This window comes from Hetaerina americana, unplaced genomic scaffold (genome assembly GCF_022747635.1).
Source record: "Hetaerina americana unplaced genomic scaffold, ioHetAmer1.1.p SCAF_8, whole genome shotgun sequence".
Lineage (NCBI taxonomy): Eukaryota > Metazoa > Arthropoda > Insecta > Odonata > Calopterygidae > Hetaerina > Hetaerina americana.
Genome location: NW_027287427.1, coordinates 38,808,297 through 38,822,441, shown reverse-complemented (window position 1 = coordinate 38,822,441; position 14,145 = coordinate 38,808,297). Strand labels below are relative to the sequence as shown.

At 35.4% G+C, this 14,145-nt stretch overlaps 2 protein-coding genes across 2 annotated transcripts in view; one reads left to right on the top strand and one right to left on the bottom strand.

Moving 5' to 3' along the window:
- Positions 1-8: 8 nt before the first annotated feature.
- LOC139697886 (MIT domain-containing protein 1-like) lies at positions 9-5,222 on the top strand. Its single transcript, XM_071596749.1, has 4 exons — positions 9-241; positions 326-564; positions 649-845; positions 3,476-5,222. The coding sequence occupies exons 1-4, from the start codon at positions 112-114 to the stop codon at positions 3,636-3,638; spliced, it is 729 nt and encodes a 242-aa protein (XP_071452850.1). The 5' UTR covers positions 9-111; the 3' UTR covers positions 3,639-5,222.
- A 758-nt stretch (positions 5,223-5,980) lies between these two features.
- Positions 5,981-14,145, bottom strand: part of insc (spindle orientation adaptor protein inscuteable) — a 136,142-nt gene continuing 127,977 nt past the window's right edge. Inside the window, exons 3-9 of the mRNA XM_071596845.1 lie at positions 13,552-13,815; positions 12,285-12,567; positions 11,134-11,373; positions 10,274-10,472; positions 8,746-9,127; positions 7,211-7,334; positions 5,981-6,356 (exon numbers count right to left, since the gene is read on the bottom strand). Coding sequence (XP_071452946.1) covers positions 6,225-6,356; positions 7,211-7,334; positions 8,746-9,127; positions 10,274-10,472; positions 11,134-11,373; positions 12,285-12,567; positions 13,552-13,815 — 1,624 coding nt within the window. The 3' untranslated portion in view covers positions 5,981-6,224. The remainder of the gene's footprint in view (positions 6,357-7,210; positions 7,335-8,745; positions 9,128-10,273; positions 10,473-11,133; positions 11,374-12,284; positions 12,568-13,551; positions 13,816-14,145) is intronic.

Below are 14,145 nucleotides of genomic sequence, written 5' to 3'. Positions count from 1 at the left end.
TGAAACAAAGTAAATTAAGAGGCAATGTTTACCTGAAGTTGTTCAACATCAATGTGCGGTGATCGTAACGGTAAACAGTTCCTCTGAAAGACATTAGCTGAAGTAATAAACATGGCTGATGTAGAAAATGCTGCAGTTTCAATACTAACTCGTGCTGTCAAGTTAGACAATGGAAAGCGGCACACTGAGGCACTGGTGTGTTATCAAGAGGGATTGGAACTGTTGATGAAGTCCATGAAAAGTAAATTCTAAGTTCATTCATTGCTGCTAGAATTTGTTCTTTGTTGTTTACGCTTTTCATCGGTATAGTTCAATTGAATTTTAGGTTCGAATTGCCCTGCCAAAAAGGCAAAACTCAGAAGAAAAGTGGAGGAATTCATGGACAGAGCTGAAAAACTCAAAACTTACGTAGAGCAAGAGAAGGAAAGTGGGAGCTATCACGAGCAAATTGTAATCGAGGAAAATTCTACCGGTCACAGCTATCAGAGTCTTATAGGAAGATTTCTTGATGATGAAGTTTCTCAAGTTATAGTTGAAGATCCTTATATTAGAAACCCTCATCAGGTGATTTTATTGAATATGTGTTAAATATTTCCCTGCCTTGATTTATAAAATGCGAGATTTATTAACCTTATTATTTTATTTCAGTGTGAAAATTTTGTGAAGCTCTGTGAGCTGCTGGTGAAAACCTGTACGAATTTGAGGAAGGTACGTCTGCTTACAGCAAGTGACCGCAACGCCCGAGATCAAGGAAGTTCATTAGAGATGACCAAGACAAGCTTGAGGAAATTCAACGTTAATTTAGAAATTGATTTTTCGCATACACTACATGATAGACAAATCAGGTATTTATGAGAAACTAATGGGGGCCCTTGTCATATATATCATTGATAGATGCCAAAAGTTTTAATTATGTACGTGTATCTTACTGCTCTCTTTCTTAATTTTTTGATCAATATATTATTGCCACTCAAAAATATTACTTGGAATAAATCATGTCTCATCAGCCGTGATCCGGGCTAAAGAAACATGGTAGAATGAACATTGAGAATATAAATAGATTTACAGATACGGGGAAATTGGGGTCAGATTAAGGGAAGAAATAAATCAATTTACACCTGTGGAGATGCCGGCGTAAAAATATTGATCGAAGTAGAAGATATTATGACAAGATCGAAAGAATGCATAGAGTCAATACATGTGGTAGAGATAACAACCCAATGAGTTTGGATACAGAGAGGGAATATGTAGTCGCTGTGGGTAGCGTAAGGTTAAGAATAGTTGGCTGAGAGAAAAGGCATTGAAGGAAATAAAATCGAAGAAGTCTGTGGGAATAGAATCATTCCTGTAAAACTACTCAAGGATTAGGGAATGTTGAAGAGAAGGCTTTGATGGACTCACTATGGGGGAATTTGGTCAAAAGACTTTGTTAGATCAGTATTGGTGTCCTCTTAAAAAATGGGAAAGCAGCAGTATGTGAAGACAGGTTGATTTTACAATCAGCAAGGGGAGTGCATGTTGTGATAAAAAAGGATGGAGGGGAGAGAACATGATTAATTAAGAAAATATTAATTTGGTTTGAAAAAAGAAGATAATTGTGTGTGATTAAGTTCAACAGATTCAGGCTTGAGGTCGTGGAAGTTCATCATAATGAAATAAGGACAATTTGCACTTTTCCACAGTTTATTTAACATACGACGCGTTTCAACTCACAGAGTCATCATCAGGTACAAGACTTGTACCTGATGATGACTCTGTGAGTTGAAACGCGTCGTACGTTAAATAAACTGTGGAAAAGTGCAAATTGTCCTTATTTCATTATAATTGTGTGTGATGTTATGGCAACAATGAGGTTACTAGTTCTACTGGTTGGTAATAAAAATAATGAATGTTTTGCATAAAATAGGAGTAGATTGCAGTGATAGATTGTGTCCTGAAACCTGTATCAGCCTCAGAATGCACAAGTAAAGTGAATCAATAGTCAGGATTAGCAGATAGCCATGGTCAAGACAGGGTTGTTCATTATCACCGATTTTTTCCAACTTACATGTAGAAGAAATGGTAAGAGAAGCATGGGAAGGGCTGAAGGTAGGATTCAAGGTAGCTAGGGAACTGATCAATTTCAGATTAGATGTACAGATGATCAAGTGTCGATTAGACAGTCCGCTAAATGGTTAATAATTAATTGGTTGGTTATATGAGTACAGAATCAGTAGGGTAGTAGTAGAGATTGATTTATCTTGGTACACCAACTGATTAAGTAATTTAGCCCTTTTCACAGGTATGGGGTGAGAATTAATCACAAGAAAACAAAGGTAATCAGGTTTTCAAGAAAGAGAAATACTAAGATAAGCATTAAAGTTGGGGGTGATAAACTAGAACAAGTAGATCATTGAAATTATGTAGAATAATATGGGAATTAAAAGAAATATTACCTTTGGTAAAGAAAGTTTTATGAAAAAGAGAGAAACATTTCAGTTTCAGGTTTAACTTTATGGAATTCCCTCATGATATGGGTAAAAAAGAAACTTAACACTTCCACAATAAAGATATAATATTTCAAAACCATGGTTCTGATGCATCATCATCAGGTTAAAATGCATCAACCTTTTTCCCACTTGTATAGTCTGGCTCCAAGAGGGGAGTAAGGGAGAGGAAAGGGGGTTAGTTGAGTGCAGGTTCAGTGCAGGTTTTTCCGCCACTATTTATAAGAACAGTGGAGTGTTACATTGTGTTCTTCATATAATGATCATTTAATTAACATAAACTTTCACAAATTTGAGCCAATACCTTACAATACATACCCTCCCCTCCCTTAGCCCACTAGTAGGTTGCTGAACCTGTACTCAATTTACCCCCTCTCCCGAACTAACTTAATTTAATTAGAGATTAGGAGCACAACAGTGTAGCACCTGTGTCTACTGAAAACCTATTCATACTAGGTACACTATTTCTAATAATAATAATAGTTAGATGATTCAATTCACTCATTAATGGCCTGGATTCTAAGCACCTGTAAAATGACTGGGAGAGAGGGTGAATGCCTGGTAGCTTATTTTATTTTCATGTCCCAACCATTTGGTGAGAAAACATTACTTTTCTTCGTAGGAATAGTATAGATATAGTTTCTGTCACACAGGAGACTTGCTAAGTTAAATAATCTCTCTCTTAAAGACTATTCATGATGAAACAAACAATTCCCTTATCAATGTTGGAGATTGAAGGAATGTTTGCCTTCCAACGTTTTTTCAGTGATACATCAATCAACATTTGGTTTACTCCTATATAAATGTCTTTCATGTTTCCTTTCCCATGCATCATATTCATCTTCATGTCCTATCATCATTTGTGCATCCCGCTCTCTCATATAAATGGGCATGAATGCATCTCTGAACTATGAATAGTTTTATCATTAATGCTAACTGGCGCGTATTTGATGTAATCAATAATTTACAATGCATCCTAACTCTTTCAGGTTGAGCAATGGTTGGGTCATAAAAATTGGAAGAGGTCTCGACTACTTTAAAGCTCCTGATGGAAGATGTACTTTGGGTTACTTTGATATGGATTTAAGGCCATGCAAAGAAACTGTGGTTGATGTTTTTCATGTGAAAGACGTAACACTTTCATTTGGGTGAATGATGCTGTGCTATTAATTTTTAGTTTTTGATCATTGCCGAAATTAATGCCAAACAAACTTCATATATTCTTACTGATGTGTTGAATTTAAAATACATGGATGCCATGATTGTATGTTTTATGATTTGATGAATGATAAAATTCATATCATCTTCATTTTATCTCCTAATGATGAAAGGCATGTAGTGTCCATTTTCTCTTTTATTGACATCTGGAAAAGCTTCTCCAGCTATTCAGGCAGTCTGTGAATGCTAGATAGCCATTTAATATTATTCCAAGAGGATTTAAGATTGGAATTTGGCAGGACCGACAGCTTTCTTTGTTGGGTATTTTTAATGGATAAAACACCTCTTCGATAAGAATTAAATTCTTAATTATTTCTGTCCATTTGACTGTTGGACTTGATGGGGAATATGGTTATTTGGTTTCTAGGTATCACTAACAAAGCTTGTGTTTTTAAAAATATATTTGTGACACTTAAGGCCTCCAAGATGCCCAATATTTCATATAATTTTATTTTAGATTCATCTATTAAAAACAGTCGTCAAAGTTTTCTAATAATAATTCATGGTCATGTGTGCCAAAAAACTGACTTGCTGGATTTCATACCTGGATTCACCTTTGTATATGCACAGCATTCTTCTGATATTCTCTCATTTAGAGAAATAAAATGCATATTCCTTACGTAATTTACTTCTTTCAATTGAAAATGTTTAAAACAAACTAGTTTTGACCATATGAATAGAGTTGAACTGCATAAGTGTGTTTAGCTACCATCTTTAAAAGTTAGCCAACATTATGGATTTTTTAAAGCAATGCAGATAGTGTTGAAAATAAAATTAATGGCAATATCCACTTTACTACGTACATTTTGGACAGCAATGAGAAGGAAGCTATTTACAATGTGCTGAATTTTCTGCATGTATTCATATTCAGAGACTTGTTTATTTAAATAAATGTTTAAGCACCATTGAGTTTTAGTATTTGGATTTAGTGAACAATGTGAAACCATAAATTTTTGGGTTTAGAAGATATGGGGTTTTAAGAAGAGTCGGTGAAGGAAGACAATTAATTGCCAAACACCCTTGCTGGGCATACGTTCAATTAATGAAGTGTATTGAACACGCATGACTGCTGAGAAATGTGATGGAAGATACAGTAAAGAGAAGCCTGAGAGAAGAAAGAAAATGATTATCTCAGGGAATGGAAAATGTTGACAAGGTGAGGATGGTGGAAGATGGAGATACCTTGAGAAGCATCTGGAGGTCATAGCAGAAGATCATATATGATATGATGATGCAGAATTTTTGTTGAAAAGTGATATTTTAAACGTTGCTGTGTTGCTGAAAATGTGAATGCTGCGATTTAATTATCATAGCCCCAAAACAAAAACAACTTTTGCATGATATTAATAGTGTAGGACTGATGATGCCATCCACTTTGTGTGAAAGGATATATATTTACCATATGATGAATGTCATTATGATAAGTATTTCATCTGTGATAAAGCAACATTTTCAGTAGTCATATTAAGATTTTATCATGTGTATTATTGCTGTTGAATCTTTCAGAGGCATTTTTAACTTATATGTAATAAACTATATATTTTTATACTTTCCAATTAAAATTTATCTTTTTTATCACAACTCCTGCTTTAATTATCCGTACCTTAATGTGATTTTGCTTCCATTAGATTTCATAGCAAGTTATAAATCTCCCTTACTTTTGATTGAAAGTCGCTTCAATGGCACCCATACATCATGTTCTGGTGCAATTCATTTATGGTCCAAGTTCATCAGATCATAGAGTAGGTTTATGCAATTGCAGACTACAGTTTCATAGATAGTACAGTCAATCAAGAAGTCTATTCTCTTGCAGAAGATCTAAACATTTTTTCAATCACTTAAAAAGAAAGCCTTAACTTCTCAAAAAATATTTCAAAGCTTTTTTATGGTAGACTCATTTTCTTAGAGGGTGCCTTTGGATCAAATGAAATATTATATACACATTCTTTCGGGAAATATACCTGATAAGAAGAGTATACCATAGCCTAGCTGCCTTCTCACCCATTGCTCTTCAGGTTTTCACCAAAATTTGTATGCAAATACATCAGGTAATTGATTTAGATGAAAATAACATGGAGTGTGGCTTATCCATAAGTTTACTTCCTTTCATTCCTTTTGATTTTGAGAACTGTCCCATAGGCTATTTAAATATATTAATTTTTTCCTAGTATATTCCCCTACATAGAAGTTTCATTTCCTTTTCAATTTATTACCAGGTGGATTGAGATTTGAAGGGGAACAGCAAGGGATCTATAATTGAAAAGATAATCCAATAGTTATTATCAAATAGATTTTATATCAACAGTAGGACACAGAAGACAAGAAGGGCTCAGTAAGATCAAGAAGCATGATACAGAAGTAGTAGAATAAAAATATATGTACAATAGAAATAAATGGTAGTTTGATTGCATCTAACAATGGAATTATCAAACTCTTATTTACAAATGAATGGATGCGATGTGCTCTTTTATATGGAGGGCTAGGAACTAAAATAGAGCATGGTCATGATTTGGTACTGCTTCAAACGTAGCTCTCTTGTCGTGAAGAGTACAGCAGGAAAGAATCAAGCAACCGTGGCTCAACCAGATCCATTGCTCCCAGCTCCTCTATCACTTTTGTACCACAATTTGCTGCTATTTTCCTCAAGGCAGCCTGGGAAAAAATATAATAAATCAGTCTTGGACATGGTCAACTTGAGTATCACTTACGCCAGATAATTAGATACTACCAGAGTAGGTACCAACAACAGTATTCACATACACGAAAAAGGATTACCTAATGTTAGTAAGTGGGACTGCAGAAACATAAACAAATAAAAGAGATATATTATAATTCATTTTGAGAAAATTTTCTAGCAATTTAGGGTTTTGAGGACAATTCACAGGAATCTAAAATAATGCCTGTGTATGTTTTAATAGCAGGGCTTGGGTCATGGGTTCTAGTGCTAACCCCAGGGCCATGTGAATCTTCTCTTGCTCTTAGCATGCATATATTTTGGCAGCATATGAATTCCATAGTATGTTGGCAAATACAAGTGATTCTATTGTTTATTCATTTTACTGATAACTGCTTTTAAAAATCATCAGCATAAACAATTACTTCTGTAATATGTAATGTTTTCCTTCTTAACTGTTAAAAGGGATTTTGCAGCTCAACCCATCACCTCCATGATGAGCAAATGCCATTTTATTGCAAATTCTTCCAACTATACATTGTTGTGGTACAACTTTTCTACCAAACTTTCCTCACTTAGTTCCATCAGTGTTCTATTGAATATTGTATAAAAACTTTCAAAGGTGACTTAATTACGCTTTATTGACATAAACTGTTTTTTCATCAATATGTGCTCTCTAGACTTGAATATTAATTTGCCTATGTTCAAGTAGCCTTAAGTGTATCCATCAGTGCTTAAATAGCCAAAGGACATATCCTAATAAGTTTACTAATTAGTATGATAAAAAAATTACACTATGGATAAAATGTTTTATAAAATGTGCAAGACCTACCAAGCAGGCAACAAGAACACCATCACTGTGGTTCCTCTCCCTTTCATCAACACAGAGCCTAACTATTTGGCTAACACCTTTCAAGTTCACTACCTGTTGCGCAACAAGTGGGTCACTGCATAACCTGCAATTAAGAAATAACAATGGTGATAAGCAACAATGAAAACTTATACCTAATTGCACTTTTTATGACTGAAAATTGACACAAATTTGACAATACATTTATTATTCACATCACAATTAATCAAAAGATTACTCAGAAATTTGTCAAAAATAGTCATGCGGAATTGGGGAATGTTCATGTGTTGCAGAATGCTCCTATCACCCAATTTTCCTGAAATTCTATGCGGTGACAACCTTCCCTGCAGCTTTAAAAAAATTATCTGATAATTTAATTCGATTTGGCATTTGAAACATGATCCATCTTTGATATCAATGTTATGACCCTACTCAGCTCAAGTGGGCTTAGCTCAAACTGCAGGCATAATTTTACAATGGGCTGCAATCATTTCTCCAAAAATGATCAAATTTTCATGATGAAATACAATTCAACTATTTTATCCATCATAATGACACAAATCCAAGACATTTCATAATGGAGCAGCAGACGTGATCCATCTTTAATATTGAAGTTATGACCCTACTCAGCTCAAGTGGGCTTAGCTCAAACTGCAGGCATAATTTTACAATGGGCTGCAATCATTTCTCCAAAAATGATCAAATTTTCATGATGAAATACAATTCAACTATTTTATCCATCATAATGACACAAATCCAAGACATTTCATAATGGAGCAGCAGTTGATCTGATTTCTAATAGTTTTTTATTTTCAATATATTTTCAGCAACTATGATTCACGCAAGAAAACTGCAGGCTTGTGAAAACTATTCCAATGGAAGAGAACAAAGAATACCACATCATTGAGCATCACTGAGCATTACTTCCACAAAATTCAAAAAGATTTTGTCAAGTGGAACATTTTTTATACCCTTTTTATGCAATATAATCAGGTTAGACTCCTACTATACTATAGAGGTTTATTCTGATGATTTCATTACAGTAAATTCTCAATTATTGAATTAGGCTTACCTATACAGTTTTTTTAAGAGCTTATTCTAAATTATTCCACCTATGAGAGATCACTACCATAATCCTAATTCATTCATGTGTGAACGACTACACTGGGATGACATTATTTTAATGTGCAGTGTGAAACCTGTCTAGATTGAAATCTCACTAAGATAGAGACTCAAGTATAGGCATTGTAAAATATATAATGAACATTTTATCCTCTAATATCCTCTAACCTTTGAAAGACAAAATTCATGAAACATGGACGGAAAGCATTCAGCATATCTGCATTTTTTATTGTACCAATGAAAAAGTGGAAATTTAATCTAATTAAGGTAGTAATTAAATTTCAGGTGGATTTTTTTGGCTGGCCTGTTCTGGACTAGGAATGGTTTAACATTTTAACAACAACTCTGACCAAGAAACCCCTCTATATTGCTCAAAATAATGTTGACCAACTCACCTTGATAATGCAATGGCAGCCTTCTGTTGTAACCTTTCAGCTGCAGCAGTTTCATTGACCCTCTGAAGTGGAGAAAGGCGAACCTGAAGGAATGACAGCAGAGCAGAAACAGTGCTCCCATCATCTCCATCCCCACTCCCACCCAAATGTGTCCTCGTCTCCGGCACAGCTGCCATGTTCGCTATTAAAGTTGCTGCTTGCTCTCGCAGGAATACAGAAGCAGGCACCCTTGGCCCTGTTGCTCTCACTGCTGCCAATAATTTTGATGCTGCACTGCATTCAACCAGTGGCCACACAGTTCGGGGTTCCATAAATGTAAGGTTTGCCAGTGCAGCGGCTGCTAGTAGAAGAGTTTCAGTTGAACGAGTCTCTTCTACAAGCCCTGAAAAACAGTTTTAATTATTCATAATGAAGGGACAACATTAGAAATCTGCAGATTTAACCCTTTAGCTGCGGTGAACAAAACTAGTTGGTTGGAACAAAAACGCATGGTTGGCTGCTGTGAATGTACCTTTTCACCCTCTCTGTAGTGCGCTATCATACTTTGAAATTTAAAAAAATAATGTTAAAAAAATAAATTAACAAAAATTTTCCATTAATTAAACAGTGAATCTAGATTGATTTTATTTATTCTAAGATTATATTATTTATATTATTTCTATTATTTCAGCAGTAATACTGCTTATGGAGACACGATACTCTCCATTTTCTCAGCATGTGATAAGTAGGATTCCAAAGAGTGTACCACAGCGAAAGGGTTAACCTTTATGCATAGATATTTTGCATGCATTTTTTTAGTAAAATTTTGATTGACTCAAATGGAGGAAATGATGGCAAGTAGGGGGTAGGGAATATGTATATAAAATTTGTGAGTATCCACAAATAATGTCGTGCCAACGTCAACTATACTCACTACCCCCTAAAATATTTTCTGACTGCACCACCAACTCTGGTGGGAGAGAAAAAGTTTAAAAAGAAAATTAAAAACGAAAAACTAGCATATTCTAATATTTTATCAGTACATTCCAGTTCAGGCATTCTGTAGAGTTGTTTCGCAAATATTGAATTCTTTGCTCTCTTTTTTTTTTAAACTACATTCAGCTTGCTATTCCAATTTTTATCATTACCCTAACTCATGGTTTTTAAAAATCATATAAATTTAAAACTAATATTTTCATCATTTTTTATTTATCATAAATAAATTTTTTTCTACTAAATGGTTTTTGAAGAGTGTCATGAACATTTTTTTCAAGGCCAAGGAAAGCAAAAGTAAAAAAAGTTTGGAAATCTGGGGTTAGCAAATCAAGTGATAATATATATTTAAAAAATTTAATTTAAGGATTTGACAGAGAACCTTTAACAAGCCAATTCTTTGGCTATAACAGCCAAGTTTCCATTAATGATGACTCTTGCCCCCCTGCCTTAGGAAAACTACGTTCCACACTGTTTTTTAAAGTAATTAATACTGAAATATCAATCAGAACTCATGTCTCGGAAGAATTCCCACATTCGTTCTTCAGTTACTTACGAGATAGTGAATGAACTATTGGCCTGATGTATTCCACAAGCCCCTCCACACTCTCAATCTCTTCTAACCACGGAGCAGTGACTTGTGCCAAAACAGCTGCAGCTTCTGATGCTTCAGGTTCTGGTCTACACCTTTTGCCTGGAGCGATTTCTCTCCCACTATCCATTAATATGTCTGCAATTATTTCAACACCACCAGCCTGCCAGAAAACATATAAAAAAATAAGCTCAGTAATGTTGTGGCTCTGCATTATATTCATTGGTTTTGAACACTGGTCAAGTTGTTAGCTAACTTTTCAGTCATCTCATAGGGGGTTTCTATAAACTCATACGATTATGGTTTAGTTTCATCTCCCTTATATCCCCTATTTGAAGGAAAGCTTCTTTTATGAGAGAAAATTGAACAGGGGAAACATAATTATAATCCTAATTAGGAAGGAAATTCTGATGTCTGAGGGGAAATAATAGACTGTCATACAGGTGTTAAGCACTTTATCAACTGAAATTAATGGAGATATCAGTTTATGCCTCTAACAAAGAAAGTGTCATTTGAGAAAATTCTGCCTCCCACGTGACACAATGAGTGCCCCATATTGAATGTAAATAGCAAAAGTCACACGTAAATAAAATGTCAACTGTTATTATTAGGTGACCAATGATAGAAATTGAAATGTGATCAATTGACTGAGCTGGTGTTTAGCAATAGGTTACTTTAATCAATTCTCTTATTTCTCAGTATAAATTTCACTTGCCCTTTTGCTTAGTTCTGTTACTATGTAAGTATGAACAGCATACAGCACATGCAGTAGATAGACTAAGGACGTTCATTGACGTATTATAAGTACTATTATTTGTGCTTACCTTTTCAAATTCTTTGATGGCATCAGACACACAGCATATTGTTGCAAGAGCTCTCAGAGCAGAAGCTCGTATTGGACTAGAACGAGAATCAATTGCAACTGCCAAGAGTGCTCGAACTCCACCACACTGAGCAACCAGACGACTGAGATGAGCACCTTCAAGTCCAAGAGCAGCTAAGCCAGTGAGAGCTGAACGTTGGGCCAATTCAGAAGCAGCATCCTCTAACACAGTAACCAGTACCTGGAGGGATGAGAATGAGATTATTACAAAAACTTCCTCCCTTGGATATTTAGTTGTCATTTTACAATGGAGAATACTGCCTGAAATAAAGCTGACGTAAGACTTTTACAATAAAAACCAAAATTTGTCCATCTTTTATTTCAGTGTAATTCCTATTATCCAGGCTCAATTTAACTTCTGATGCTTTATTTAGTCTTTGTTTCTCCAGAGGATGAATAATACAAAATGTATGAGTAATACCAAAAGTAACAATGCAAAGGTTTAGATAGCTTTAAATAAACGGTCCCTGATTAATTTTCCTTTCAATGATGATAAAAAAATAATCAAGAACAATAAATATTTACATATTATTCAAGTCATAGCCTTGAAATGGTATTTTGAATACTTTTTATGATTTAACGGCCCATTTGTTTATCTGATCATATATCTAGGCCAATAGAAAATGAACAAGGAGTCTGCTGTGGTTTGAAATTAGAAATATTGACTCATGAGCATATGGAGGATTTTTATTTCGTAGTCATTAATAAAAAACAAGAGTATGGATATGGAAATAAAATATTATATCATTTAATACCAATGTAATCGATGAATGAAAATAATTACTGAAAAACTCAAAAATGTATATATAATAACATATCTTTCAGATCCAGCAATTTTTTAATATGGGTATTAAAAGTGGTGAATTTCAATACATTCACAGCGGTGAATGTATGGAAATTACTATCAGTCCCTCAAAAACCCGACAGAAAATACGTGGAGACACAAACTTAATGGGATAGCTTTTATGAAAGGTTTTACTGTATAATGGATACTGTACATTGATATCATGATAAAAATCAGGCTTTTGCTAATAAAAAATATGAAATTTTATGTGGGTAGCAATTTATACATAATTAAGTTTGAATACAAACCTGGATTTCTCTGCTTAGAACAAGATCCACCACATGCGTGAATGCATGGCCCAGTTTGGCAATATGCCCTGCCAGTACCTCAGGGTCAAGAGGTGCTAAAGAGGGCGCAGAAGCAAGGCGCAACCGGTCACATGCAATCAGAAGGGCTGACTCTTCTGAACTGCAACAATCTTTGGGTCGGACATCGGCACCACCGTGGCAATCTCGTACAAACTCTGTCATGTGGCCCACCAAACTCTGAATGAGAGGAGGCGCCTGGTCCAGGCAACCAGTCTCCATTTGTCTGAAATAACAGCAAATAAAATGGTAACAAGAGAAATTGGAATATTTTTATCAGTTTCAATTAAGATGGCCCATGACAATCAAGGGCAAGTGAGACTTGCTCGAAATACTACTTTCCTGACTGACTACTTTCTTTATGCCCTCAATCAGATGACCATCATTTCACATACACATATTATCAATTTTTGAAATATCTATGATAAATGTAATGCCAATACTGCTCTAAATGCAGCAATATAGCATTACATAATTTAAAAAGGCTCCCTCAAGAGATATCAAGTGGGGTATAGCATACATTTTAGAACCTGGCACTTGAATGTGATACTTTTGTCTTGGCACCCTTGGTAAAACAATTGTTGAAATTTTAACAGTTAGTTGAGAATCCTGAATTTACTGTTAAAAAACTGTTGATTTTACTGTCAAAAACTTTTGAAATTTCTCTTGAAAACTGTTGAATTTACAGTAAAAAATTATTGACTTTACTGTCAAAAAACTTCTGAACATATAATTTCTCAATGTCTCTACTGAACTGTTGAAATTCAACAGTTATTCACAAAGGGTAGGATGACATAACATGTATTCACTTCAACTACAGCGCTTATACTTGGCGTTTTGATGCCACCACATCCTCGCTCTATTCTGGTATGATCATGTGCCCTGTCACTTACTTCACCTTCATATTTCTCATTTATTTTTCCAAAAAACACTCCCTCCTTTATCGTTCTCTTTCTATAAAGCACCGACATGGCGTGTGGTCGGATTTCTGCATGGAAGGTCATTAGGCGCCTCTGATTTAATTGAAATCAGAAATGAAACCTATGGGGCAAACTTAATTATCTAATTTCATTTCTGTATTCTAAGACGACGAAGCAGCAAAAAGTCACCGCACTAAATCGAAAGTAAAGAATCGGGTCCTTGGAAATCAACTCGAGTGAAAGTTGTAGAAGCGAAAAGGAAAAAAAGTATGCGGGAATTGATAACTCACTGGCACAGCTTGACGAATTCCGCCGAAATGACGTGGGCTCTCATTTGGAGAGTCCTGACGGCATCCCTGGCGTCTGCCACGAGGGTGAGGGCCGGCAGGTCGGAGGCCACGGCTGTCGCCCCCCCAGCGGAGGTCGTGGCCCCCGGTGGGAGGAGGGATTTGCTCTGGAGGGTGGCCATGCACTCGGGCTCGCAGAGGGCCGCGACCTCAGACAACCACACGGCGACGGGATCACGGCGAGGCGAGGGTCTGGACACGCGGCAGCTGCGAAGAGAAATGAGAAAGGAAAAATTTCAGTCACGAAAGCACTAGCTAAGGGCTCAACAGAGCCGGAGGCTTGGCAAAAATACAAGGATCAAAACTTTTTGGGTTTTCTTTTACAGTGGAAGAATTGTCAAGGGTCACACTTAAAATAAAAACACACGATAGTTGTTGAGCAAGAAAAAGTCGTTTATCGATATTTTTCGTGATATTTATATTTAAATTAGTTAAATTGTAAAAATTATATTTTTGTTTTTTTTTTTAAGATCTAGATTATTGCGGTCATAATATCCTGTACAATAGCGACTAAAGAAAATATAAATATTAAAATAA

What these genes read in the sequence shown, in the direction of transcription:
- LOC139697886 (XM_071596749.1), top strand. Translation starts at nt 112, where the DNA reads ATGGCTGATGTAGAAAATGCTGCAGTTTCAATACTAACTCGTGCTGTC. An exon ending in ATATTAGAAACCCTCATCAG is followed by an intron (nt 565 to 648) that starts GTGATTTTATTG and finishes ATTTTATTTCAG; the next exon opens with TGTGAAAATTTTGTGAAGCT. An exon ending in CTACATGATAGACAAATCAG is followed by an intron (nt 846 to 3,475) that starts GTATTTATGAGA and finishes TAACTCTTTCAG; the next exon opens with GTTGAGCAATGGTTGGGTCA.